At 37.3% G+C, this 24,429-nt stretch overlaps 1 protein-coding gene across 3 annotated transcripts in view; it reads right to left on the minus strand.

Moving 5' to 3' along the window:
• PPP2R5C (protein phosphatase 2 regulatory subunit B'gamma) overlaps nucleotides 1-24,429 on the minus strand; it is a 77,238-nt gene that overhangs the window by 30,400 nt on the left and 22,409 nt on the right. Inside the window, exon 2 of one of the 3 annotated variants that reach the window (XM_066321777.1) lies at nucleotides 17,651-17,774. The exons of the other annotated variants lie outside the window; for them this stretch is intronic. Within the exon in view, the coding sequence (XP_066177874.1) occupies nucleotides 17,651-17,744 (94 nt within the window). The 5' untranslated portion in view covers nucleotides 17,745-17,774. The remainder of the gene's footprint in view (nucleotides 1-17,650; nucleotides 17,775-24,429) is intronic. 3 annotated transcript variants of the gene reach the window in all.

The following is a 24,429-nucleotide window of genomic DNA, read 5'->3' on the forward strand; positions in this document are numbered from 1 at the left end:
TCAGACATTTGCCAGGGACTATCTGGTCAGGTTCTTTCAGTTAACTGCACGTCGATTTCTAAATTACCTTCCAAATAAGTGATAACCCCTCACTTCCATTTGCTTAATTAACTGGCATATTTGAAGAGAATGCCATTAGGGAAAAAAATCCCTACTTGTGCAACCCTGGTGCTCCGTTCCCCAATGACTGTGGGAAGGTCATAAATATTCAGAAGCTACTCCTTAAAATTACACCAGAACTGATACTTAGAGCTATTCACTGAACAATATTTTTTAAAAAAAAACCTCAAACACCATAACTCCCAATCAAACCAAACCCCTTTATGTTCTGCTCCCCTTCCCCAGCTGGTAGCCAATTACATAATTTTCACAGGACTTGCTTCTAAACAGTAGCAGTAGAAATTTTTTTTTATTCATTCCAAACACTTATCCCTGTCAGTACTTATACCTTAAATGAGTACTATTTCTGCTCTTCTACTGAACAGGAGCACAGTTTGCTGCAATCCCAAAGAAGGTCAGTCTTATATTTGGATTGAATGTTCATCAGTTCCTGACATAGTTTATAGAATTTTGTTTGTCTGCATCATTTATCCTACTGTCCTTTTGCAAGAGAGAAACATACACTGGAAAAAGTATCAAAAGATGGTATATATTATGAGAGCAAGGTATGTCTCTGGGACAGAGGGATCAACTTTTTGCCTTGTTTAAGCTGTTCAGAGGTTTTTTCCTTACAATCACAAGATAACTGTTGGATCAAGTTATACAACCTGAAGATATGCAAGCTCTGCTCCTTCTGTTTTAACAGTATCAATACAGAAATAGCTATTCATTATAAAACTTTCAACATCATCTTAGCCTGTGGCCTTGCCAGACTCTGATATACTGATGAGTATAAAATAAGTTACTTTCCACTTTATAACTGACACTAGCTGTGCTGTTATTATCAGATTCACTAGACCAATATCTCACTCTGAAAGGCAGCACTTCCAGACTGTATTTCCCTTTGAAACAGCCAGGTAAAGGTCAGAGGTACTCAGCTACCAAGTGCCTTAGCAGAACACGAATAATTGGCTGGAAAAGCTTATATTCAAACACTGAACTCTGTATGGAAACAGATTCTCTGGAAGCTTCAGGCATGTCTTCAGCAATTCCTCCTGTGTGAGTTCACTACAAACAGATTTTGCACTGGTAGCTGTCCTCGACCCCTACGCTTCTCAGCCAGGATGTGGTACTGGTTTGCAGCCAGGAGCTACCACCCCCACCTTTTCTTTTGTAATGTATAGACCAGCTAAACTAAAACACATGAATATTCCAACAAATCGTCTTCATATTAGAACAAATTTCTCCTTGTTTTCAAGTAAAAATAAACCAGCAAACAGTGAAGTTCATGTTTTCAGTGACTGTGCTTATGTTCAGTATTCTGTGAGACACAAATATTTTTGCCATGTAGAACTGTAGAGATCTGTTTTCTCAATTTTTTATGTTCCTTCAAATATAAGTTATATTTTTAGTTTTGTGTTATAATTGTGACATCACTGGGCACTGATGATAGATCCATTCCCTATATTTTTCATTGAAGCCCATTTTTCTGTGACAGCAGTGCAATAGTTGTAATAGTTGCTGAATGGAGGACAAAGGCAAGGCAGGGTAAGTGGGTGACCCAGAGATGTCACATAAAACAGCTGATTTCGAGTACAGATTGGAAACAAAATAAGGTTGAATTTTAAGTTTTAGGTCATATTCTGACACAGAGAAGAGCTAATACAATTCCTACCACTAAACACAATTTATGGCCAGTAAAACTCACTATGTTACATCATTTTAAAAGCAGAAAACAAGAAATACAATTGACAATTTGAAAAAATACATTCAGATGACAAAATTAATCTCAGTTGTGTGAATGCTTTTTTACTCTTGTATAAAAGCTTAGCAGGGGTACCAGATTTGGTTGGCTGACAGGTCCCTATTTTGTTGCAAGGACAGTAGCTCTTTTTTTTTTAAAACTATCAGATACCCACAGCTACCAATCAGGACTATGCACACACAAGTAAATAAAGCTCCTCTCATTTTAAATGGGCAGCTAGATTTTTTTTGTACAGAAAGACATATGGAAGTTTAAGCCAGAGAATATCATCACACAAAGGGCATGTGCAAAGACAAGGTCATAGGAAAAAAGACAAACTAAAAACCATATGACAAAAGTAACTGCTTCTTTAATACAGTTGTGTAGAGCAAAAGTCCAAGCATTGTAGGATGACTCCTGCTTGCAAACAGACAAAACATCTCATGAAATGTGTCAGCAACCTTTGTGAAGGACTAGAATTGTTAATGGTTTGGAAAAACAACATTTAATTAATTGTCAAGTAGGGTGCCCAGAGGATATCCTTAAATTTACTGGTCACATGGTCATTTCTGCTGGTCAGAAGTATTAATGCATTTTAAATTTGATGTTCATTGTCAAAAAAAGCAACATTAAAACTTTATTAAAGCTTTGTAAGATGCCCTATATAGCTGTAGTCCAACAAGGGGAATCTACCTTGCAATGTTCTCTTAAAACACTTAAGTTGACAAAACCATGGCAGGATTTTTTCAAAGAATAGAGTTCAGTGCCTTAAGTAAGAGAAATGGAAATTGCCAGACACAAAGGCAGAGGAACTACATAGCATGGAAAGGAGAACATAAGCTGTCTAAACATGGGTTTACCAGAACGAATACTTTTTCCAAAACTAGTGATCAAGTCCTTAAAAATGAGAAGAATTAGAAAAAAAATTTAGAAAGAATATTACAAAAGCTGAACTGACATTTGACAAAATTCCATTTAAAATATTTACCTTATTCTGAAAATGTTTAATTACCATCCTAATTTAAAGCAAGAAACACTATTCTGGAATTATTTTTACTGCATTTCTATTATGTGACCAACTCTTTATAGTTTTCAGTGATTTTACTGAAATCATGATGACAATAATTAACACAAAGTAAAGATGACAGTCTCTCATTAACAGAATTCTATCCTAACACATGATATTTGAAACAGGTGGGTGGCACATAGAAGAAAATTTCAAATTCATGCATGGACAAATTTAATTAAAGCTATTTCTTCTAGCAGCATACAAAAATAAACTCAAGGAATACAAGAAAGTCCTAAAATTATACACAATACATTTTATACTATAACTAGCAACTCTAGTAGTGGGAGTTTGGCTGTGGATAACTCAAAGCAGGCAAGATGTTGTATGGATACACTGGACTAACAAATACATAAAGGATACTGCTGTTTATATTGTTTTTATTTACTGACCCTGCAGAAACATTTCTTTGCCAAAAGAAATGCTTAAAACAAGAAAAATTACCACAGTGACCAAAATGCCACAGGAATACTCACTGAAAAACAAGAGTGCTAATACTAAGCTCAAAGAGAGTATAAACATTTTAAGTGGCCCAGAAAAGGAACAAACTTCCTTTCTTTATCTCACTATTGAAGATAAGGAAGGGATTGAAGAAGGGATGTAGTACATGTCAGTGTTGTAAGTCATAAAGAATACAGGCTTACTCTAAAAGAACTGAGCTGTAAGTTTAAGGTCCTTGTTCAATGACCATGTATGAGACCTATAAACATTCCTGGTTCTTTTGTTTGTGTTTTTTTTTTTTTTAAACACTTTAAACATTTCCCATCAGAAACAGGACACTGAAGAGCAGATAGACTTTGTCTCATCTACAACAAGCTCATGACTCCCAAACAACTCTCGATCAATTAATAAAAAATAACTTACAGATACTTAGACCTTCTGTAAGGATTACAAGAAAACACTTAACTACTCCAACTAGCTTTATCAAAGTAAAGATGTTTTGTTCAAGACCAGCTAGAAGGTGAGCTGAAAAGTGTGGGTGAGTGCACAAGGGAAGTTTCCAATCTCAGGCACCTGGACAATGAAGAACTGGAACTTCCAAAGTGTGCCCTTCATCTGCATTAGCTGCCCTGATGAAGCCCTGTGATGTTCATCACCTGTGCAGGTACTCCTAGAGACATGGGAATGAGAACCACCTACAATTCCAGGCTAATGTCCATTCCTCTGCATTCAAGGAACTGACCTGCTGTGACCACAAATACCGTTGGACTGTTCTTCAAATAACAGAAATTTGCAACTGGAACAAACCCTGACTTTCATTTCCCTGTATTTGAAGAAACTACACTGTTCGTATTTGCCGCTGTTTCACAGTTTCACCTGAAAAGCTGACGCCTAAAATGTAACAGACACACAAAATGTAATAACTTCCCTAAATACTGACAGAAAATAAGGTTTTAAAACAATACTTAGAAATAATTTTCAAGTAGTTCAACACTGAGGTACTCCATCTTATTTAAAGACGTCTTCTTTCCATCAAACAAGTTCTTTTTAGTAAAAAGCATTCAAACTTTATATTTTAATAAAGCAACGGCACTGATATTGTTTCTATGCCAATCTGCAGCCTGGGTCAAGCTGTAAGTCCACTTACAACAAAAAAGTTATTTCACCTATGACAGTTTGTGTATGAAAAGAGTCTTAATCATGTGTCCAGCTCTGGGATTGCTGACACAGGAAGGACAGGGATCTGCTGGAGTGAGTTCAGAGAAGGCTGATGACAGTCAGAGGGCTGGAGTGCCTCATCTGCTCATCTGTGAAGACAGGTGGTGCGAGTTGGGGCTCTTGTGCATATAAGAGTAGTCTGGGGAGACCCTATAGCATTTTCCAGTATGTAAAGGGGCTACAAGTGAGCTGGAGAGAGACTTTTTACAAGGGAACAGGGTAATAGGACAATGGGTAGTGGCTTTAAACTGACAGAGGGCAGGTTTACTGTAGACATTAGGAATAAATTCTTTACTGCAAGGGTGGTGAGACATTGGGACAAGTTGTCATGAGAATGTCCATCCCTGGAAGTGCTCAAGGCCAAGTTAGATGAGGTTCTGAGCAACCTAATCTGGTGGAAGGTGTTTCAGCCCATGGCAGGGGGGCTGGAACTAGATGTTCTCTAAGGATCCCTCCAATCTAAACCATTCTATGATACAGAATTGGGGAGGGGAAGGCAAGAGCAACATGTTAGAATTCATTAAAGTACACAGCATTTAAGATTTCGGGTTTCTACAAAAAGAAATCTCTTGGCTAAATTTTCATTCAAAAGAGTGGGTTTTCATTTGATTATGAGACTTTTAAAGTAATACATTTTTCCCATGTGATGACCAAAAAAAAGGCTGTTAGAATCAAATGAGCTATTAGCAGACTAATTAAACAGCAACTGAAAAAAAGAAGGGGGAAAAAAGAAAGACAACACCTCAAGAATCCTATAGCTTGAAAGCACCTGAAAGGAATGGGAAGCACATGTTTTGTCAGCCCCAGAGTAAAGCTCAAAGCAAGTGCTTCACAACACTAATCCCCTCTGAAATCTCCAGTCATTGGGGAATCCAGCACTGGTGGCAGCTATCTCCTAACAGAGATTACACTGTGGTTTTGAGGATAGAGGAACTAAGTAATGACATTTCACTGTCAAAGATTTAAGATGAGAGACTTTAAGGACTGATTAATAATGAAATAGAAAAGAAGGTCTGCTGTAATTTTAAAATATTTGGCATAATTTTTACATATTAAACAACCTGAGGCAGTGAAATTACTGCCAGTAACTTTATTCCAGGTGTAAATCATACGTCTAATGATGATAAGTAGATCAACAGTGAATAATATGCACACCAAATTATCTAATGATTTTTCAAAAGCGGACCAACGCCACTCTAAAGCAAGCTCTTGCTTTACAAAGAGTTTTATCAGAAGTCAACTGTTTTATTAGAAGCCCCGTGAAATTTTTAAAAACCTTAAGGGAATATTTCTAATAATAGTTAAGAGAAATGAGGATTTTTCCACTATATTAAAACATTCAAAAACAGAAAGTGAAAAGTAAAAACGATAACTGCATAAATATTTTAAAGGCAATGTAGCATAAAGAGGAAAACAGGAATACTTTTACAGAAATGACATGTGAAACAAGCCGAAATGGGCTTGAGCTAATGAAATAGAAATTCTACCTGAAAATTAGGGAGAAAAATTGCAAGGAGGATAATCAAATAGACAGTGGAACAAAAAAAATGTGTCTTAACAGGGAAAGAACAACCCTCAGTAAAGCTTTTTGGCACACATACAGTTAATATGACAGCAAATCTCACTTTTAAACACAAAACGCTAAGAGAAAACCCCTCGATTTCACAGCCTCTAGAGTGTGCTTGAATCCACACTCAAGTTATCCAACATCTTCAAATGTCTTTGAAAACTATTTTTAAATATATGTAAAAGTCTCAGAGAAAATGAAGCACTACTGTTGTGAGGCAAGACCTCAATTTTGTTCTGTAACATAACTGAAGTGTAGGGTGTAACTCAGGAGATTTGGATTAGGAAAACTGAAGGAACACATATACCTGAATAAACTCTGCCACTCTGGATACTTGGATGAAATAAGTATCAGGTTATCAAGCTGAAGCATCGGCTACAAGCAAATGTGCTGTTTCCTTAAACACACCCAGACTCCACACACCAACCCCCAATTCTAGTCAGATACTGCTCTGAGTAACTTGTCAATCAATAGCACCTGTGACACATTCATAGTAAATTACAATTCAAAGAACACTCAACCACCTAAATGTAAAATAACTTGGTTCCTTCTCCAGAGCCTGTCAGACTGCCTCCCCCTCTCCTCACTCCCTGTACATTTGCTAAACCTGGGGGCTGCTGCTTGCTTTCTGTTAGATGCTTCTGAATGCCAAAACTGGTGAATTTAACGATGACACTTAGAATAATCATTAACAGATACCACAAGCTAGGTCTTGTGTAGGCTTAGAAATAGATGACACAATAAATTACAAAGCAGGAAAAAAAGCCCCTCGGCTTTTCTATGATCAAACTGATGTGTTTCACACTCGAATGCAACCTAAAGCAAATGCCCAGTCCCCATGGCTCTGGGGAAGTTATAAGCACATCCTTGCTTGTCTGAAGCAAACATTTATTTTGAAATTAACTAAAACTTCCATAAACCATCCCTGAGGACAACCTTGATTTAGTTTTCTAAATTCTCCACTCTATTTAAAATTAGAAATAGGAAGGGTAGGTCTCTTTTCATAGGAAGAGCTTAAACAGCACAGGTCACACTGAGCTTGAGATGCAAACTAAGGTCCTGAATGGCTGATCAACATTTAAATCATCTCAAATTGTCACACATCATTACAAGATATGTCAAAGTGTTTTCACCAGATGTCAACAAGGCTTTTGTGGTTTTCTTGAGAGGAATTTCTTAATAGACTTCAGCAGACTGCAAGCCTATCTCTAGTACAGGATTTTTTGGTATGTATTTGGGTTTTTTTTGGGGAGGAGCAGTTTGTGAGGGGTGTGGTAGGGTTTTTGGTTGGTTGGTTTGTTTTTTTTCTTGTTTGATTGTTTGAGTTTGGTTTTTTGTATCCACCGGAAAAAACCTCCAATTCAGTGCATAGTTTTCCTCATTTTTTGGCATGTACAGCCCCTTCTTCGTCCCACATTCTGTGAAACTGAGCTGCCTTGTATGAGGTGATACCAGTAAAAGAAATGATCAAGCAGCACAGAAACAATGATTTGGTAAGAAAATAAGGAAATATATTTAGAACTAGGTCAGTAAATTGCTTAGCAGTCAACACTGGCCATGTCAAATGCTAAGAGCAGTTATGAGCAGTTAATTCTCTGTTAGGAAATAAAAATTAATTTCCAGCAATGAAAATTTTGACTCAAATAAAGTAGAAAGCCAGCTATGACCATTTAAAAACACATGCTTTCAACATCTAGGAGATTAAAGATACAATACACCTGTATGTTTATCAGGAATTAAGTGCATAATGATTTCCCATTTAACCCCAAAATAATTCCTGCACAATCTAACATTATTTTCCTCATATCCATTTGTCTGAAAACATACACATTTGCTTCAACAGATATCTTCAGTCTCTGGTCAAAATAATCTCCAGTCTCACAAAGGAATTCTAGCAAGAACTGAAAACACACCTATTAGCAACAGTGTCCCTAATGCTTAGCTGCCAGAAAAGCTGACATTCTGCTGATAATTTCCACCCCTCTCACACAGGAGAGTGAACTGCAGTACGGAATACATTTAAATTGGAGCCTCCAAGAAACTGTAAATTTACAGGGCACAAACAAGTTGATTGGCTGTATTAGCTTTGACTCCAAGTCTGACTCTTTACTATATGTCCAGAAGTCCTGGACACGTTAAGACATCTCACTCTCATAACATTTTCCAAAATATTCATTATTCTATTTACATCTTCCCTTTTTAACAGAAGATTTAATATGCAATGAAAGCAACTTGTTCTCATTTCTTCCATTTAACTACAAGCTTTAGAATGCTTTATTCCTTAAAATACATTAATGATTACTGAGTTTCCAACAATGCGAAGTGAAATACAGTGAAATTATGCAGTGAAATACAGGCTCAAAATTTTGCTTGAGAGGATGTGTAATATTCTGATTCAAAAACCATAAAAATCTTCATTTTGTACTGGGACAAGAACAACTCAGTTCTTATAACATGGAAATATCTTTAAGACAGTCCTCAAAAAAAACCCTGTGCATCAATTTTTGGATTTTAGGACACTTTATATAAAAGATTAGATGTAATAGAAGCAGAAAGTATAAAAAAATATTCTGGGAATAGGTTAGAAGAAAGATTCTAGAATTACGACTAGTTTGCTTGGAAAATTTTTTTGAAGAAAAACTTATTACACCCAAAGAACAGACACCACATTTGTTTTTTGTAGGCTTTGATAATTTTGTTCAAGTTTTCTTTCCAACATGACTTGAATGAACACAGGACACCTTTGCAAACTCACTGACATTGTTACACATTCATTTGAAATATAGAAGTAGTAACAGAATTTGGTTCTAGAGGCTGTGAAGCCACACAGCTTTAATTTATTAACAGATTTAATCCAAAATGCAAATAAAAAACCTTCCATAAAAATCTTTAAAATTAAAAAGCACTTCAAATTGGTAGGCTTCTACAAACAATTAGAAAAGTCCCAAATGAACAATTTTAAAATTACTTTTTAAATTTTACATTTTATGCATATTGCGTAACTTACAAAGAAAATATTTACTTCGTAAAATTCAGATCACTATCAGTAATGAGCAATTATGAACATTGACACAGAATTGTCTCTTCCTCTACTGATAACAATGCAGAGTCAGATCCCACTCCTAAGTTTAACTATACTTTTAAAAAAGAAAACTTAATTGGCAAGTTATAGCAGAAATGGTACCACACAACTGTTATGCACATTAAGTGGAACTGATTAGAGGATGTGCGGATGTGGTTTAAAACATCATGCACTCCATGCGCTTTTTATCTCAATTCTATCACTTGAGTCAGGATGGTGCACACAGAGGGGAGGCACCAGCTCTGTGAGGTTGCTGAGACTGTTTTCACCTGGACAAGGTGCCCACCTCCGGCATAAAAGCCACCTCCCCCAGATGAACATCCTGTCTGCACATGATGCAAATAACCCTGTATCTATTAAATATTGCTGGTGCTCACTTAATCACAGGGCAGTTTCAGTAGCTAACTATTTGATGGCACATGGAATTAATTAGCTGCTTTTACAGAAGTCTCGATTAATTATTAGAAGCTTTAAACAAACAGAAGTGGAAATAAAAAATTTCCACAGAAACAGATGATACTTAATTTTTACCTTAAAATGTATTTCACAGCAACCATCACAAAACAGTATGAAAAAAATTTTGAGGGCATCCATTTTTGGTTCCTTGAAAGGGCATTCACATTAGTCCATGAGTCACTAAAAGTAATGTAAAAATTCCAGCTGACTACCTTCCTATAATTTCATGGTATTTTTAGCTCAACAAAAAGTCCCCTTTAGAGACGTTTTACAGTCATGCCCTCAGATATTTTACATGCAGTATGAACACTTAACATCCTCATTGTTTCCAGCAGAAGAACCCATACATGGATTCTTCATATTGGCAAGGGGTCTATATGAAGGTAAAAACAACCTAATGAAGTCGAGAAAGGAGAAGTGACAGAGAACAAAGAGTAAAAACAGCAGCAAGGTAAAATACTCTCTGTCAGAAAGTGATGCATGGTAAGTGAAGAGTTAAAAAGCATGTCACCATGTTAAAGGCAGCAGGAATAATAACTAAGCAACTTCCTTTAAATCTGCTTTTGGTCAAATATTAAAAACACTCTCCATGAATTTCTTTGGTAGATACATTAAAAAAACATCAGTTTATGTCTGGCAATGTCCAAATGTCCTTCCAAAAGGTCCACCAAAACAGCACAAGAAGCAATACAACAACAGAGCCATTTGTACCCATATCAGTCCTTTGATAATTCAGGTGATTATAACAGATGAAAATTTTCATAATTTGATATATACAAGAGACCTAGGTTCATTAAAAGTAGAAATGCTGCTTGTCCTTGAGGAAGATGGCCTTGCTTCCTCTTTTTGAGGCAAAACTTTTAGAAAGGAATAGTGGATGGGTTTAAAAGTGAACAATTAAGCGTACAAGTCATTAAGCAATGTTAACGAGCAGCAGTGGCTCAGAATTTTCAAGGAGAAATTGGAAACTTTTGTCAAGATGTATGACTGTGAGCTCCAGGAATCAGGCAATGTACCAATGGAGACCAGGTGGCTTGGCAGGAACATAACAGCCTGAACACAAGGTTGATACCTGTTCTCATCCCTTCAGATCTCCTTCCCTCCAACCCATTGGAATGGGTTCTCCCCTCACCATTCCAATTATAATTGGCTAATGGAGAGGAAAAGGGAAGAACAAGCATTTTCATCTCCTTAAAATCTCAAATGAGGTTCATCCATTAGATCAAACCCCAACAAGCAGGATAGAATGTGCATGCTGACCACAGGAAATCCCATTTATTGGATTGGGAGAGCTAAAAAAAAGTTTTGAAGGTCTTTTGCATGGAAATATTTCCACAAAATTTTAGAATTTAAATTCACCCAGAGAATTAACGCAGTTCATCACTACCACGGGAGCATCTCAGAGGAAAATTAAGATGTCTCCTCTATGTACCTTTCCTCCCAGGAAGCCTTAGCTCACTTATCACAACTTACCACATACCTTAAATGTTTACTGAACTGAAATGTGCTAAAGAATTAAAGAAAATTAAGATTTAGATAAACAGACATGCTCAGACCAAATAAGCTCACTATCCTTAAAATACCTACTTATATGGAAGGTGCAAGATGCATGAGAAGGTGAAGATCATAATTACACAGAAAATACAGAATGAATCAACCAGATTCATTCTCTGCTGCAGAATGTCCTAAGAGGAAAAAAACAGTATCATGAAAGGTGACTTTGAGATTTTCAGGTATGCTTTTATAATCAGAATAGGCTAGTTTCAGAGTATAATAAAATATTAATACTCCCCCCCAAAAAGGCAAACTCAGCACATGTAAAGGAAATTACGCTTGAAACGTATCAAATTCTTGGAAAGAATCAGAAGGTTGGTAAGTGACAATTATCCTTGGATTTTTGTATTTTTAACATAATGTTGTTATAATGCAGGAAGACTACTACAAACATGTTGTAGGGATGTGTTAGAAATGACACTGTTCAACATTTTCATAAACACCGCAGAAGACGAATAGCAAGGTCACAGTTTGTTAAAAGCTGTGCTCATTGTCAATTCAAACTTGTCAAAAAAGGCTAGAGAAAAATCTCACAGTACTGAGCAAATTAATTCAATCTATTAGATCTTTCCAAAAGCTGATAAATGTAAAGAAATGTGGGTGAAATAGCTGCCTGTGTACATTTATTAATTCTATCTTATTCAGAAGGCATGGACTGTTGCTGAGCTCCTAAATGAAGATTTAGAAATGAATAAAACATCCTTTTAGCATGCCAATGTTTTTAATTCCGCATGCAGATCCAGTCACCCATTTTTAACAGTTTGCTAAAACATGGTAAGAATTATTTAAAACACCATTAACACCAAAAATTGTGAGTTAACAGAAGTTAAAGTACTACTAATAAGCATTCTAGCACCAAGTATTTACAATGCCTGCCTTAGTAACTAAAAAGAAAAGAAGGGGTATAGAGAGTTTACAGTAAGAATACTGCTCTTTGAGCTTGAAAAAAACCCTACATTTAAATGCATGTTGTACTATTTTCACATTACAGCAGGGTCAGCAATTTTTTTGGCTCATAAGCACCAAAGAACGACAGAATCATAGAATTTTCACCAGAAGGGACAGTCATTTCTGTTAGTCTAATCCCCCACCACACCAACCCAGCTGCTCTCTAGTCAAAGCATCTCCAATTACAGAGATTTCACAGCCCCTTTTAGAATCTTGTTCCAGCTTTTAACCACTTCTATGATGAAAATATTTTTGCCTTGCATACAGTTGCAATCTGCAGTGTTTGCCAAGTCATATTGGTTACCTCTCATTCACCCACTGTGGATCTCTGAGAGCACAGGTCTGTGCTCTACACCCTCCCATCAGTTAGGTGATGATCAAATCTCACCTAATCTTCCTTCATTTAAGCCAAACAAACCCAGTTTTTTCAACCTCCTTTGTATATCATGAGGTAAATGCTTACTGTTCTGCATGCTGAGTTTGGTCTGTTCTACTTCTGAAGTGAGAGTTTTGGACTCTGCTTCTCATTTAATTACAAAATGGATAATTTTTTATTCTTTTAGCTCAGACATACTTCCTGCAAAGCAACAATCTAACCACAGTTTTTAGCAACTGGTTAGACGGATGTATTTTCAGGGCAATTACTTTTCAAGACAAACACACGATGAATTTTTTCTAAAATGGAAGTACCAAGGTTTTACTCCTTTAAGATATAAATTGCCCAACTAAACAAAGATCTTTCACCACCTTTGAGGAGCATGCAAATGCCTATGTAAATACTCAGATATTAAACACCCCAGCAACACTACCACTGATATTTTTTGCCCTGAAGAATACTATGTAAAGGCAGAATCTGAACTACCTTTGAGGATCCCTCACTCAAGATGAACAAGCAACACACAGAAAACATGGACAAAGTTAACATTAATACCATCTTTGAAAAAAAGTCATAGCATCCTCCACACAAAATCTAAAGTATCTTAAATAATGACAAGTCAAATCGGTCAAAAAACATCTGCTGCTCTGTAAGGCAAAGGAGAAGGATGGACAATGAGATATTTGAAACAGATTATGGCCTACAGGAAGCATCAGTTTGAGTTAACATAGTATCAGGGTGTTCTCACCCTTCTTCCCACACAACTTTCAGTATGTCTTGCAAAACATCTTGAAAATAACTTCTGAAAAGCATCAACAGACATTACCAGTTCCAGCCAGTCAGCAACCAAGCCACTAAAGTAACCTTTACATTCTGCTAATTCTGCCATTGCAGATGAGAAGTGAGTTTTATATGTATTTTGTCCAAAATATGTCTTGAGTTCATGAAAACACTGGCATTTGGCCTACTTCTATGCTCTGACAAAACAATATTAAAGGACGTTTCTTATCAGCCCTAAACTCTATTCCTAAATGAAAAATGTCTGCTCCCTCCTGAGTATTCACATTTTGCCTACAGAACGAATTACTATTATTTTCTACCTGTTATTACACTTTGTACTACAGTTGTAGTTTTGAACACTCAACAGTACATATGAATTGGTAACTCAAGTCTAGTGACAAGCATATACTGTTTGTCCTAATCCATGCAGCTTTTACAGCTACTTTTTCTGCTTGAAGTGCTGACATGGAAAGCAAAATGCTTCCTTTCCCCAAGGCTCACCTTGTTTATGTGGCTTGTCCTGTCAGGGCCTTGAATGCACTTCAGTCACCCTGGGTTTTAGCTGCCAGAAAGGCTCCATACGGATGCATCCTGAAAACACCATCTAGATCTGCTTCCCTCTTTGCTGTAAAAATGCTAAGTTCATAATACCTAATCACCCTCTTAAGGTCATCTTGATTGCAAGTGGTCTGTCAGTGCACAAAGATTCTAAAGGAGCCCTCCATGCAGACATTCCATTATGAGCTCCTTTAGCTACATCTGTTCCACAAGGTCAAGTCTCCATCCAAGATCACAAATCACAGCAGTTATTCCATGGCTGTAAAAGCTGCTTAAACTGAAACTGTAATTTTCCTGGAAGCTTTATATCATTCCAATACAACCAAGTTTTCAGTTCATGATGACAATCAGTGACAATCAACTCAAGGGCATAACACTCAGCTACCTTCTAGATAGCTGATCTAGAAAGATCAATGCAAGCAGTAGCATAACTCAGACACACAGGAGGGCCTGTTGCTGACCAAAAACTCACTATCCCAGCAGGCCAGGCCAATCACTCTCACTGAGCCAATGTTTTCAGCACAAGCAGATAATGTACAGCAGTGGTGCCACACCACTTCCATTTAGTGTGGATTAGGCTCTTTTGGTGCTTGTTATTTTCCTACAGTGGGCCAAAAGTCACCTGCATTTCTGATTTCTACACACTGCTCTTGAATAACTGCCAACGGTCTACAGTTGTGACAAAGGGCATAGTCTGGCAGTACCTGAATGAAGAAAGGAGAGCAGCTATACTGCAACTGAGGAGGGTCAGCTGACAGTCCCGTGGTTGCTGAACAAGTGCTCAGTGAAGAGGGACACCAAGCTGGATAGTCAACACACTGGGATCCAGATCAGCAAGGCACATGACAGGACAAGCATACAGCTGCAACCCAGCTGAGGCAAAAACCAAGGCCACAGGCCTGAGCCTAAAGACAGCTCCTGAATCAAAGGGGAACCCCAACAAGACCCACAGCTCTGTCCACAGCAGTCTGAGTCAGAATTACAAGAAGAACTTGAGTACCAGCAGCCAAATGAACTGCTGGAGGATGGGGTGTTTATGACCATGACACCTCCTATCCTACAAGTACCTACTGTTCCTTCTTTTGCTGATGTTGGAGATACCAGCTTCAGCAATGGTGGTCAGTAAAATTCTAACATTTTTATTTCCCATTCACAAGACCCTAACATAATTTTTAAAAACCAGTTACATCTGTTTTTCCAATTGTGTTGTTTAGGTAAAGCTGTAACCCAGAAAACAAAGCTCCCTCCAGTTCAGGATGCACAGGAGAAAGGTTTTGATCTGGCATGACATTGTTGCTTGCTAAAAATTTCCTTTTTATTCTGAAAATATTATATATTTCGTAAGATACAGATACAGAAAGTACTTTGGAATTAACTTTAAAAGTAAGATTGTAATTTTTATTTTCAAAGAAGTACTAACAGTATAATCCACAAGGCTTCACACGTTTTTTAGAAGCAAGATTGAGTTCAAATATGGTAGCTACACTGTCTCAAAATTAAATAAAAAAAAAATTGATCTGGTGCTTAAGAAATATTTTTCCTATTTCAACAAACAGTATCTATGAGAGACACCTAAGGGGCCTATAGCCCTACCCCCTGTCCTTGACCCTGAAGTTTTAGCTCTTACAGTTGCCAAGAGGAACACTTGTACTAGAAATTTAATCCTATATTACAAGAGATGATGCAAAAGGACAACTGTTAAAGCAGCATGCATTGGGACAAACAGCAGTAACATGTCATTAACCTTCAGAATTACTAGCTAATTTTTACTGTCATTAATTTTGTATCTATTGTGCTGACAGGCTTCATTTTGGAAGCATCAGTACTGGTAGTACTGGTGACATGAGGAACACATAAAAAACCCAGAGGAACTTCCGCACACATGGATGTATGGAAGAGATGCTTTGCTCTTCCAGTGTCAAGGAACTCCTCTGGGCCGTAATACCAGAGAACCATTTTATTTCTTGCCAACTGAAAAATGAAAACCAAACAATCTCCTAGTTGCTCTTTACTTGCTTACAACAAAGTCTACTCTCATAATCCACTGTAATCAACCAAAACTGTAATCAACCAAACAGAAAAAAACCCCATACCACCCAAAAAAGCCCTACACCACAATCCCTTTAACCTCATCTTTACTGCTGTATTATTCAGTGCATCAAAAATGTAGGTCTTGGGAAAGTAAATTTTGGAACAATTTCTCAAAAGCCATTGTTTCCACAATTATGTATTACATTGGAGCAATGGCAGGATAAGAAATTCAATGACAAGAATCTTGTTATCATGTTGAGACAAAGGATTAAGGACAATCATTGCAATATTTCATCATTCTGATTCCAACCTTGGCTTGTTTCCCTAACTTGCACCTTTAGAAGATGGTGCTTTTCCCCTTCCAAAAGACAGCATCTAACTAAAAACTAAGATGATTTGTACAGAGTGAAAAGCAAAGGCTTGTCCACAGGTCAGGCAGTTCCATTTATATTCCCTTGACAACAAGCATAGTGCGTATTTGAAATCAAGGGAATTTTACTGCATTTCCTCCCCCAGTCACAGATCAAAATTAGTTTTCTAGAATTCATCCACTGCCAGTTGAGAGAAGGTTATGGCTCTTTTAAAAGGTGAAGAGAAATCATGATTTTTAAATACCTGAACACCCATGTTCCTACTTAAAAGAATAGACTTCTGAACAGTTGGGGTTTACAAACTTCAAAAGCAAAATGTTTTTAGTGTATGGAGTGTTAATGAAAAAAATTTCTTTCCAGTACTAACATCTAGCGTATGCCAGTGAAAGCTGAGAAGCAAAGGTAATTAAGAAAGGTATCAGCTATATTTCTTGCATGTAAATACCACTGTTCAAGGTGCGTGCACCCCAGCTAATACACGATCTGCCTTCATAAAGTTCTAAACCAAAACCACCCTAAGGCATTTAAAAAAAAGCACGGGTTGCTTAAGTGCCAGCTAAAAAATACACCAAAACCCCCCAATACAATGCAAAATTTTATTAACTAAAAAAATACAGAACAAGAGATACACACTCAATATTGCTTGGAAGTGTCATATCAACATGTATTTTCAAATTATATAAAATGTAATTTGCAATGCACTAATTCTGTAAACCCCAAAGAACGTATTTGGTGAAGAACTGAACATTCAGAACTGCACAACACAGCAGGCACATAAAAGCTGGCTTGTTAAAGCCAAACCGCATCCCTTCTAGGAAATGCCTTCTAAATACATAAAGGATATTTTCATAGTAAGTGTCACATCTCCTCCCCCTCCTCCTCTCCGAACCCCTTCAATTCTTTTACAAGCTGCAGTGCACTTTAAGGGAGCTATATCTGAACAATTCAAACGAACAAACAAAAAAAGGCTTTGAAGCACACCAAAGGTTTGTTCTTATTCTTTAGAAACGATATAGGGATAACTTGGCTTTTCCCTTCCCCCCTCAGTACCTTTCGGGGGTAGTGACTTCACATCCTTTGACATCAGCACAGCTTGGAGGGGGGATGGGAGAGTTACGGCAGAAAGCTGTAAAACCTGCTTTTAACTATGTATGCAGTGTCTCTACGAATTCTTAAACCTTCCCCAAACACATTTAATAGAAAATGGGTTTTGCTCTCCGCCTGTTTTACTGCGGCTGTAACAAACCGAGAGGGACTGAGCTACAAAGGACTTCCTGCTCCCCTTCTCCGAGCTCCACAATAGCCATTTATTCGCTCGTCAGAGGGTCGCGATTCACTCTCACACGCACAATAACTCACCTCTAATATGCAAAAGGGCCACGGGCTGGAACGGCCCATTGGAATTGGCTGCGTCAACCACCATCCTGCTGCCAGCTCTGTTACATGTCAACATCTAGGCTCCAGCAGGCACGGCACTATATTCCTTAAGGCAAGAAACCAGCCTCCATTTTAGTTTAAAAAAAGACAGAAACTGAAGCGCTCTGCAGCTGGAGGGAACTGGCTGGGGAGTGATGTCAGCGGGCGGGAGGAGCCCCATTGGCCGACGGCAGCAACTTCAAATGACACGGAGGAGGCCGCGAATGAGCGCGGCCGGCTCGGGGCTCCCCCCGCGCCCGCGCCGGGCCCGGGCCGCCCGCGGCAGGGGCGGAGCGGCTGCGGAGAGGGCGGCTCTGCTGCCTTGCGTTTGCGTTTTTTATTATTACCAGGATGATCTCATTGCTGCTGTTGTACCCCCGCCCCCTCGATAATATTCAGTGGCACCTGCTAGGAAAAGCGCGTGCATTTTTATTTTTCTTCTTTCCTTAGCCTTTCCTTCAGTACGGTTTCCCAGGATTATCAAAGCAATGTTCCATTTAACCGTGGAAAAACACAGCATTGAGGGCACCATCTACGATTGAAGCTTTCAAGGGCCATAACAAAAGGTACTTAGTTCACAGTAGGATACAGGTCCTTGGATTATTATTGGTGATTTAGAAATATAAAACGTCATAAGCACTCCCTGAACTCTTTTATCACTGGTAACTAGTATGTATATAATGAATAAAAGAAATACGTATATATGACAAGCAGCAGATGAAAGCCTCATGTTTCATGCTATTTCTTTTAATCTAGAAATGGACCTGGATACTTCTATCAATCTAGAAATGGATCTGCCTTCAGTTTACATTAATGTTCCTAAATTTGGATATTGCAAAATACTAGTTTTCCTTTCTAAAAAAGATCAGTAATTATAAATAACTTTTTAAACTATTACTGAAAAGTAAAGGACTAGGAAGCAATATATAGGCATATGGAAGCAGTTTTGTTCCATAATCTCAGAATTACAATAAAAATAAGCACAGCACAACAATTTCTGAACTTGTTAGTTTGATTATTTAAGGTATTTACAACAAAACTGAGAGCAGCCTTTTTTCGTCATACGAGACTTGCACGTTTATTTTTACAATGAACTATTTGAAGGACCATTTTGTCTGCTGGGAGTGATCAGAGAAGCTGGCACTGGTTACTTGTGCTGTCTCCAAATCGGTCCTTCTCCCCAAATACTGTATGTCACGTACTAGTGCAAATCAGTATGTAGATTACTTAATCTATGACACTGTCCTAACTTATATCTGCTCTAAAAAAAAGGGGCGGGAGGCACATCAGAAGACACTTTTCCATTAGGTAATTTGCCGATGAAAATTTGAAATAACAACAAATTATAGGGCATATGTGTGTACCTGGTTAGAAAAATTATAGCACACTACGATAATATACTTTCAAAGCTGAGGCAGAGCGTTACTGAATATTATTCAATTGGTGAAGGGAAAAGACTAACTGGGATATAAAAAAGAATAATATCATCCATAAGACACACAAGGAAATCAATTGGATTTAATGATTGCTGACAAGGCCAAATTTGAAGTACATCCTGGATGTAAACCTGATGAGAAAGCCCAAAGACAACAAATCTTTAAAGTATTACTTAGTTAAAAAAAATTAAGCTCCTCTGTTTGATGTGGTGTGTGGGTTGGTTGGTTGTTTTCAAATAGAACAGACTTGACTGAGAATACCCAAGTACCTTAAAAAATAATTATGGAGGTGGAAGGAATTAATTATTCTACATTCACTACAAAAAGTAAATACATCCTACCTCAAAGAAGATTAGGTTAGAAATTAAATGAAATCCCTTCACGATAAGCACAATGAAAATAAATAGAAGACTTCGAAGTTTCTAGTAATTTAAAAAATGACCAAAAATAATGTGTGACATAAATGTAGTTGATCCTGCTTTTGACAACATCAAAATGAACCATTTTAGACCTTTTCTACAGACTACAGATTCAAATCCTTAATCCTTACACTGTAGGCAAAACCAGGGAAGGTGCATCCTCAGAAACTTCATGTTTTTTATCCATATATCCCTTGAGTATACCTCAGAATCACAGAATTATCAAGGTTGGAACAGGCTTTTAAAATAACCAAGTTCAGTGTGGGTTTTAGCCTTCTAAAACAAAAAGCTACCATAGAGATATGCTTTTAAAAAACTAGATTGAAAAATAAAACCAAGACTGACCTCTAACAAGGTTTTCTACAAGATTTTGAAGGAAAAAACTAAACAACTTGGGTAGTTTCTTGAAGTATTTTCACATGCAGGATCTTACAGCAAATTCTGGTTTTTTTTTCCTGATCTCAAAGCAGAATTAGTTTAATTAATAGCAATAAACCACAGTATGAAGCAGCAAAAATTGGGTTTAAAATTTCAGTTTATCTGGTAACCATATGTTTAAGATCAGCTGCTCCATCACTCCTCTTTAATAATGTCTTTGTTTTAATGGTCAGCTGCTGCTTCTGTCTCTCTGAAACTCCTTACAAAGATTAAATGGCTAGGAAGGCTGTCCCTGTGGCCACAGACACAATTTAAAAACAGAGCAAAAGGGGAACATTAGTTACAGCTCCATTTCCTAATTTATACATAAGCATGACTTTCATAGTTGTTCACTAGCAAATTTTAGGTAATGGTTTAAGAGTCAAACCCCTAGAAAATTCTTCATTAGAGAGAGTAAATGTGATATTTACAGAGCTAGCAGTCCTACTGGCGGAACACCCAGTCACAGTCATTGAATTTTCTCTTGCAGAAATGTTCTCATTTCTTCTTTTTTGCTGGACTCTGTTAGGTCTGAGTCCAGTACTGTGCAAACCACCGAGAAACTACTTAAATCAGTGTCTTTCTGGGGTAGTTTTGACAGGGCACTAGGGGAGCTAAACACTTTGGTCTTCAGAAGACCTTTTGCTGGTTACCACCATCTGCAGTCTTCTCACCAGTGTACAGATTGAGAATACATTCTGCCCAGGAGGTTTGTATACCCTCCCTTTGTTTCAGTCTTAAAATATTTGATTTGCCATCAAAGGAAAATATTTACTTAAGTTGAATTATTTTGAGCAACTTCATTTGGGAAAAAATTGCTAAGAAAATTGAGTTAGGAATTGACTTCCTAATGGAAGGGAAAGAATATTAGTGCTAGTGGAGCAGAGCTAATGAATATCAATAGAGGAAGAAAAGCTTACTTTAACAAATTTATGAAGACATTTCTGTTGCAAGAAAATGAAAAACAGTACAAACTTCAGCTATCCATTCTGAGAATTAAATCAACAAAACAATCATATTGACAAAACAGTGAAACACTAGCTATTACAGGTTTCCTCTGAACCCTGCTCATCACTTCTGACTTTCCAATGGCGGGAATGAAGGAAAAATCTTATAAAGTTCTCAGAATATAACTGTGTAACTTTTTAGAATTATAGAATGTTTTTTGTCGGAAGGGACCTTTCAAGATCATTTAGTTAGGATCCAGCATATTCATCTCCTACTAGCTGATGAATACTCCTTAAATTTGGAGACTATGTACCACTTTTTCAAAATCTCCATTTGGGTTATTGATTTTAAAAACAACCACTCACCCCACTTCTCACTCCTTCACAACACACACAGCAAATTCACCTGCCCAAAGGTTGCCTCTATTTCCATTTTACACCATCTACTATTCTAACTGATACTGGCAGAATCAACAACCTAAGATAATTAAAATTGCATGAACTCCTATTTGCATGATGACACTTGGGTTGGCTACTTTTTTATTTTTTGACTGAGAGAGGAAGGGAGGATATTTAGCCTGAGCTCTAAGGTTACTAAAGGCATAATTCCACAATTGCTGAAATTGTTATTCCTCATCAACCTAGGCCAGCCTTCTTGCAGGCTGCTTCAGGCCCCTTCCTGCACTTCTCTCTGCTTTACATTTGAAAATATTTTGCTCTCATCTGCTTCAGTGGTCATCAGACCCACAGCTGAGCTGGTGTAGTTCCTAAGTCAACAGAAAGCCACTTTATTGTTAGGTTAGTTTTCTGCTAACTTAGACTGTGTGACATGGCAGTCTAAGCTGAGCTAAACCTATAGGAGCTACTGCTGCAATCCCCTCTCTTCTGAGGCACAGGTGCCCAACTGTCTGAAATTGCTGTATAAGGGTTTGTGCAGCTGCATGGCTGAACCAGATTAGGAAACTGAGCACAGTTAAATAAGAAAAGGGTGAGTTTGAGCTATGTTGATTCCATTATCTGGACCACCAGACAGACACCCAAAAAAGGGACAGGAATAAACATGACTTGCTTTTTCTGGTAGGAGGAATGTAGTTTACTTTTCTCCCCCTCCAATTACAGCCTACACAAAACTTAAACAATTATGTCAGGCTATAAGAAAACATGAGTCTCATCACAATCCTGAGCTACTCAAAGAGTTACTCAAAGACAATAACTTTGTTTTAGAGAAGGAAAGGTACTGGATAATACACATTCTGGAAGAGAACGTGCAGCAACAGGAAGGATATGGGCTTCTCCTACTAGGTTCTGACTGAATTCCAAAGGACAGCCAAGAGGAAATCCTTCAAGGAAAAAGAGGCAGTAAACACCATGTTAATACCTAGCTATCAAAAGAAATACAGAGATAAGAAACATATACTTAACTGGATAAATGAAAGGGATATGAACTATAATGCAGCTTCCTTAAAAATTCTCAAGGCTGAAGCATGGTAGAAGACAATTCCTCATAGAAAAATTTATAATACTCACTCCTTCTAGTACAGCAAAATTTGGATAAAAAAGGAATTGGTAAATGTCTGTTTGTGACTGGATTTCCTGTCTCTATCCAGATTTCCTAATATTTGCATGGTCACTGTAGCACACAGGTTCAACAGTGCCAAGTTTTCCTTCAATCGATCTTGTATACTCAAGAATCCATCTTGTACACTCTTGTTTTGTGAGTGGGGGTAGGGAGAAAAACCAGTAGATATTGGTTGAGTTCAGAAAGCTGTACAACATTACCTTAAAAGAAACCTCTTTTTAAAATAGCATTGGTACAAAAACAATTCCTAGGGCAGATTGCAGAAGCTCATTTCAAATACTGGCACACTATTTTAATCAAGCCCTGTGCAAAATCCACCAAAATAACACCAAACTTACTGCTTTCTGCGGTCTTATTACATAGGTCACACATACCACTTTAGAGAAACAAAGTGTAAAAATTACATTTAAGAGTAAAAATCTGAGACCAGGCTAGTTATCCAACAACCACTGATTGATATTTATGTGTATAAATTCTATGCTCGATCTGTAGAGGTCTTAAGAAGAAAGAAGTTCAGTGCAGGGGCAAAAATGTGTTGGTCTAATTATAATGAGGATCTATGCAATGGAACAAAATGTTCCTTTTGTGAATAAGGGCATAATAGAAGACATTTTAAGAGAGATCTAAAGTGAATTCAGAGACAGGTTAGAATCTAGAAAACAAGACAATACCACATTTTAAATCCTATTTTTATGGATTCTATCCAAACTTCAGTGGAAACAAGTTTGGTAGGAAATGCTGCCAGTGACAGATGTAGTGCATTCTTCTAACACTTTCAGCTGCTGACTAATGAGTAGGTGTTTGATAGGGCAGTTGAAATGAAAAACGACTCATTAATCCAAGCCTATGATTTCATGTAAAACTAGCTGAAGGAGAAGAATTCACACACTCAAGCCAAGTATTTTTCCTCTACAACCTTTTTTTTTGGTAGTTCTTCATTCACTAGCTATCATGTTTCTTAATCTTTAAAATGCTACATAGCAATTCAGACTGGACAATTTCTCAGTATTTTAATATTAATTACTTTATAACCACTGATTGTATATTCCTGTATGAACACCAAAAAATTGTCAGCTTTTGGTTTAAGAAATGTATATGCTTACCACACATATTTTAATAATTATTTTAAACATTTAAAAGAAAAATCAGTACAGGAAAGTCTGTTAATGCAATACTGATAATGCTTTTAGGATCAAAGTTCAAGGGCAAAGTTGCTAAAGTAACAGGACAAAGAGCCTCCACAGTTCCTTCACATAATACAATACATACATTCACTAACACAGCCATACTGATAGAGGAAAGAACAAGCTTCTGCAGTATTTTCCATTATGGATTTTTTGTTTCAATAAATTAAATACAACGTTGGGCTGCCAAAAAACCCCTGTAAAAGCATGAACACAGTCAGGACAAAAGGACAGCATTCAGCATACTATACTCCACTATAGGGAGTAACTTCAGATACAAGGGAGAGGAGAATGATCTATTTAAAAAACTTTTAACATGAGAAGTAATTTGTTTTGCCTCAGTGTCTTGCCTTTTAAAAGAATTATGTATTAAAGCAAATTATATTTTATAGCAGAATTATCTTGTTTAATCTACCATCTCACTTTGCATAAAAGACTTAGCTAACCAGGAATGCTACCACCTTGCAGCTGGACACAATTGCCATGCATGCACATAAGTATAATTAAACTGGAAAGGCCGAAGTACAGCATATTTGTTCTCTACATAAATTACAAGTGGCAGGAGTAGATTTCTGAAATGAAAGTGATCCTAAACATTGAGGTCTCCAGTTTCAGCAGCTTATATGAAAAATGCTCCTCAAAACCCCCAAGCAGTCCATTAGTGCCATGATTCTCATAAATTCAATTATATTGCACACATCCAATCAGTCTCTTTTGTATCATGAAAATAGATGCTGGTT

The sequence above is a fragment of the Sylvia atricapilla genome, chromosome 6, assembly GCF_009819655.1.
Source record: "Sylvia atricapilla isolate bSylAtr1 chromosome 6, bSylAtr1.pri, whole genome shotgun sequence".
Lineage (NCBI taxonomy): Eukaryota > Metazoa > Chordata > Aves > Passeriformes > Sylviidae > Sylvia > Sylvia atricapilla.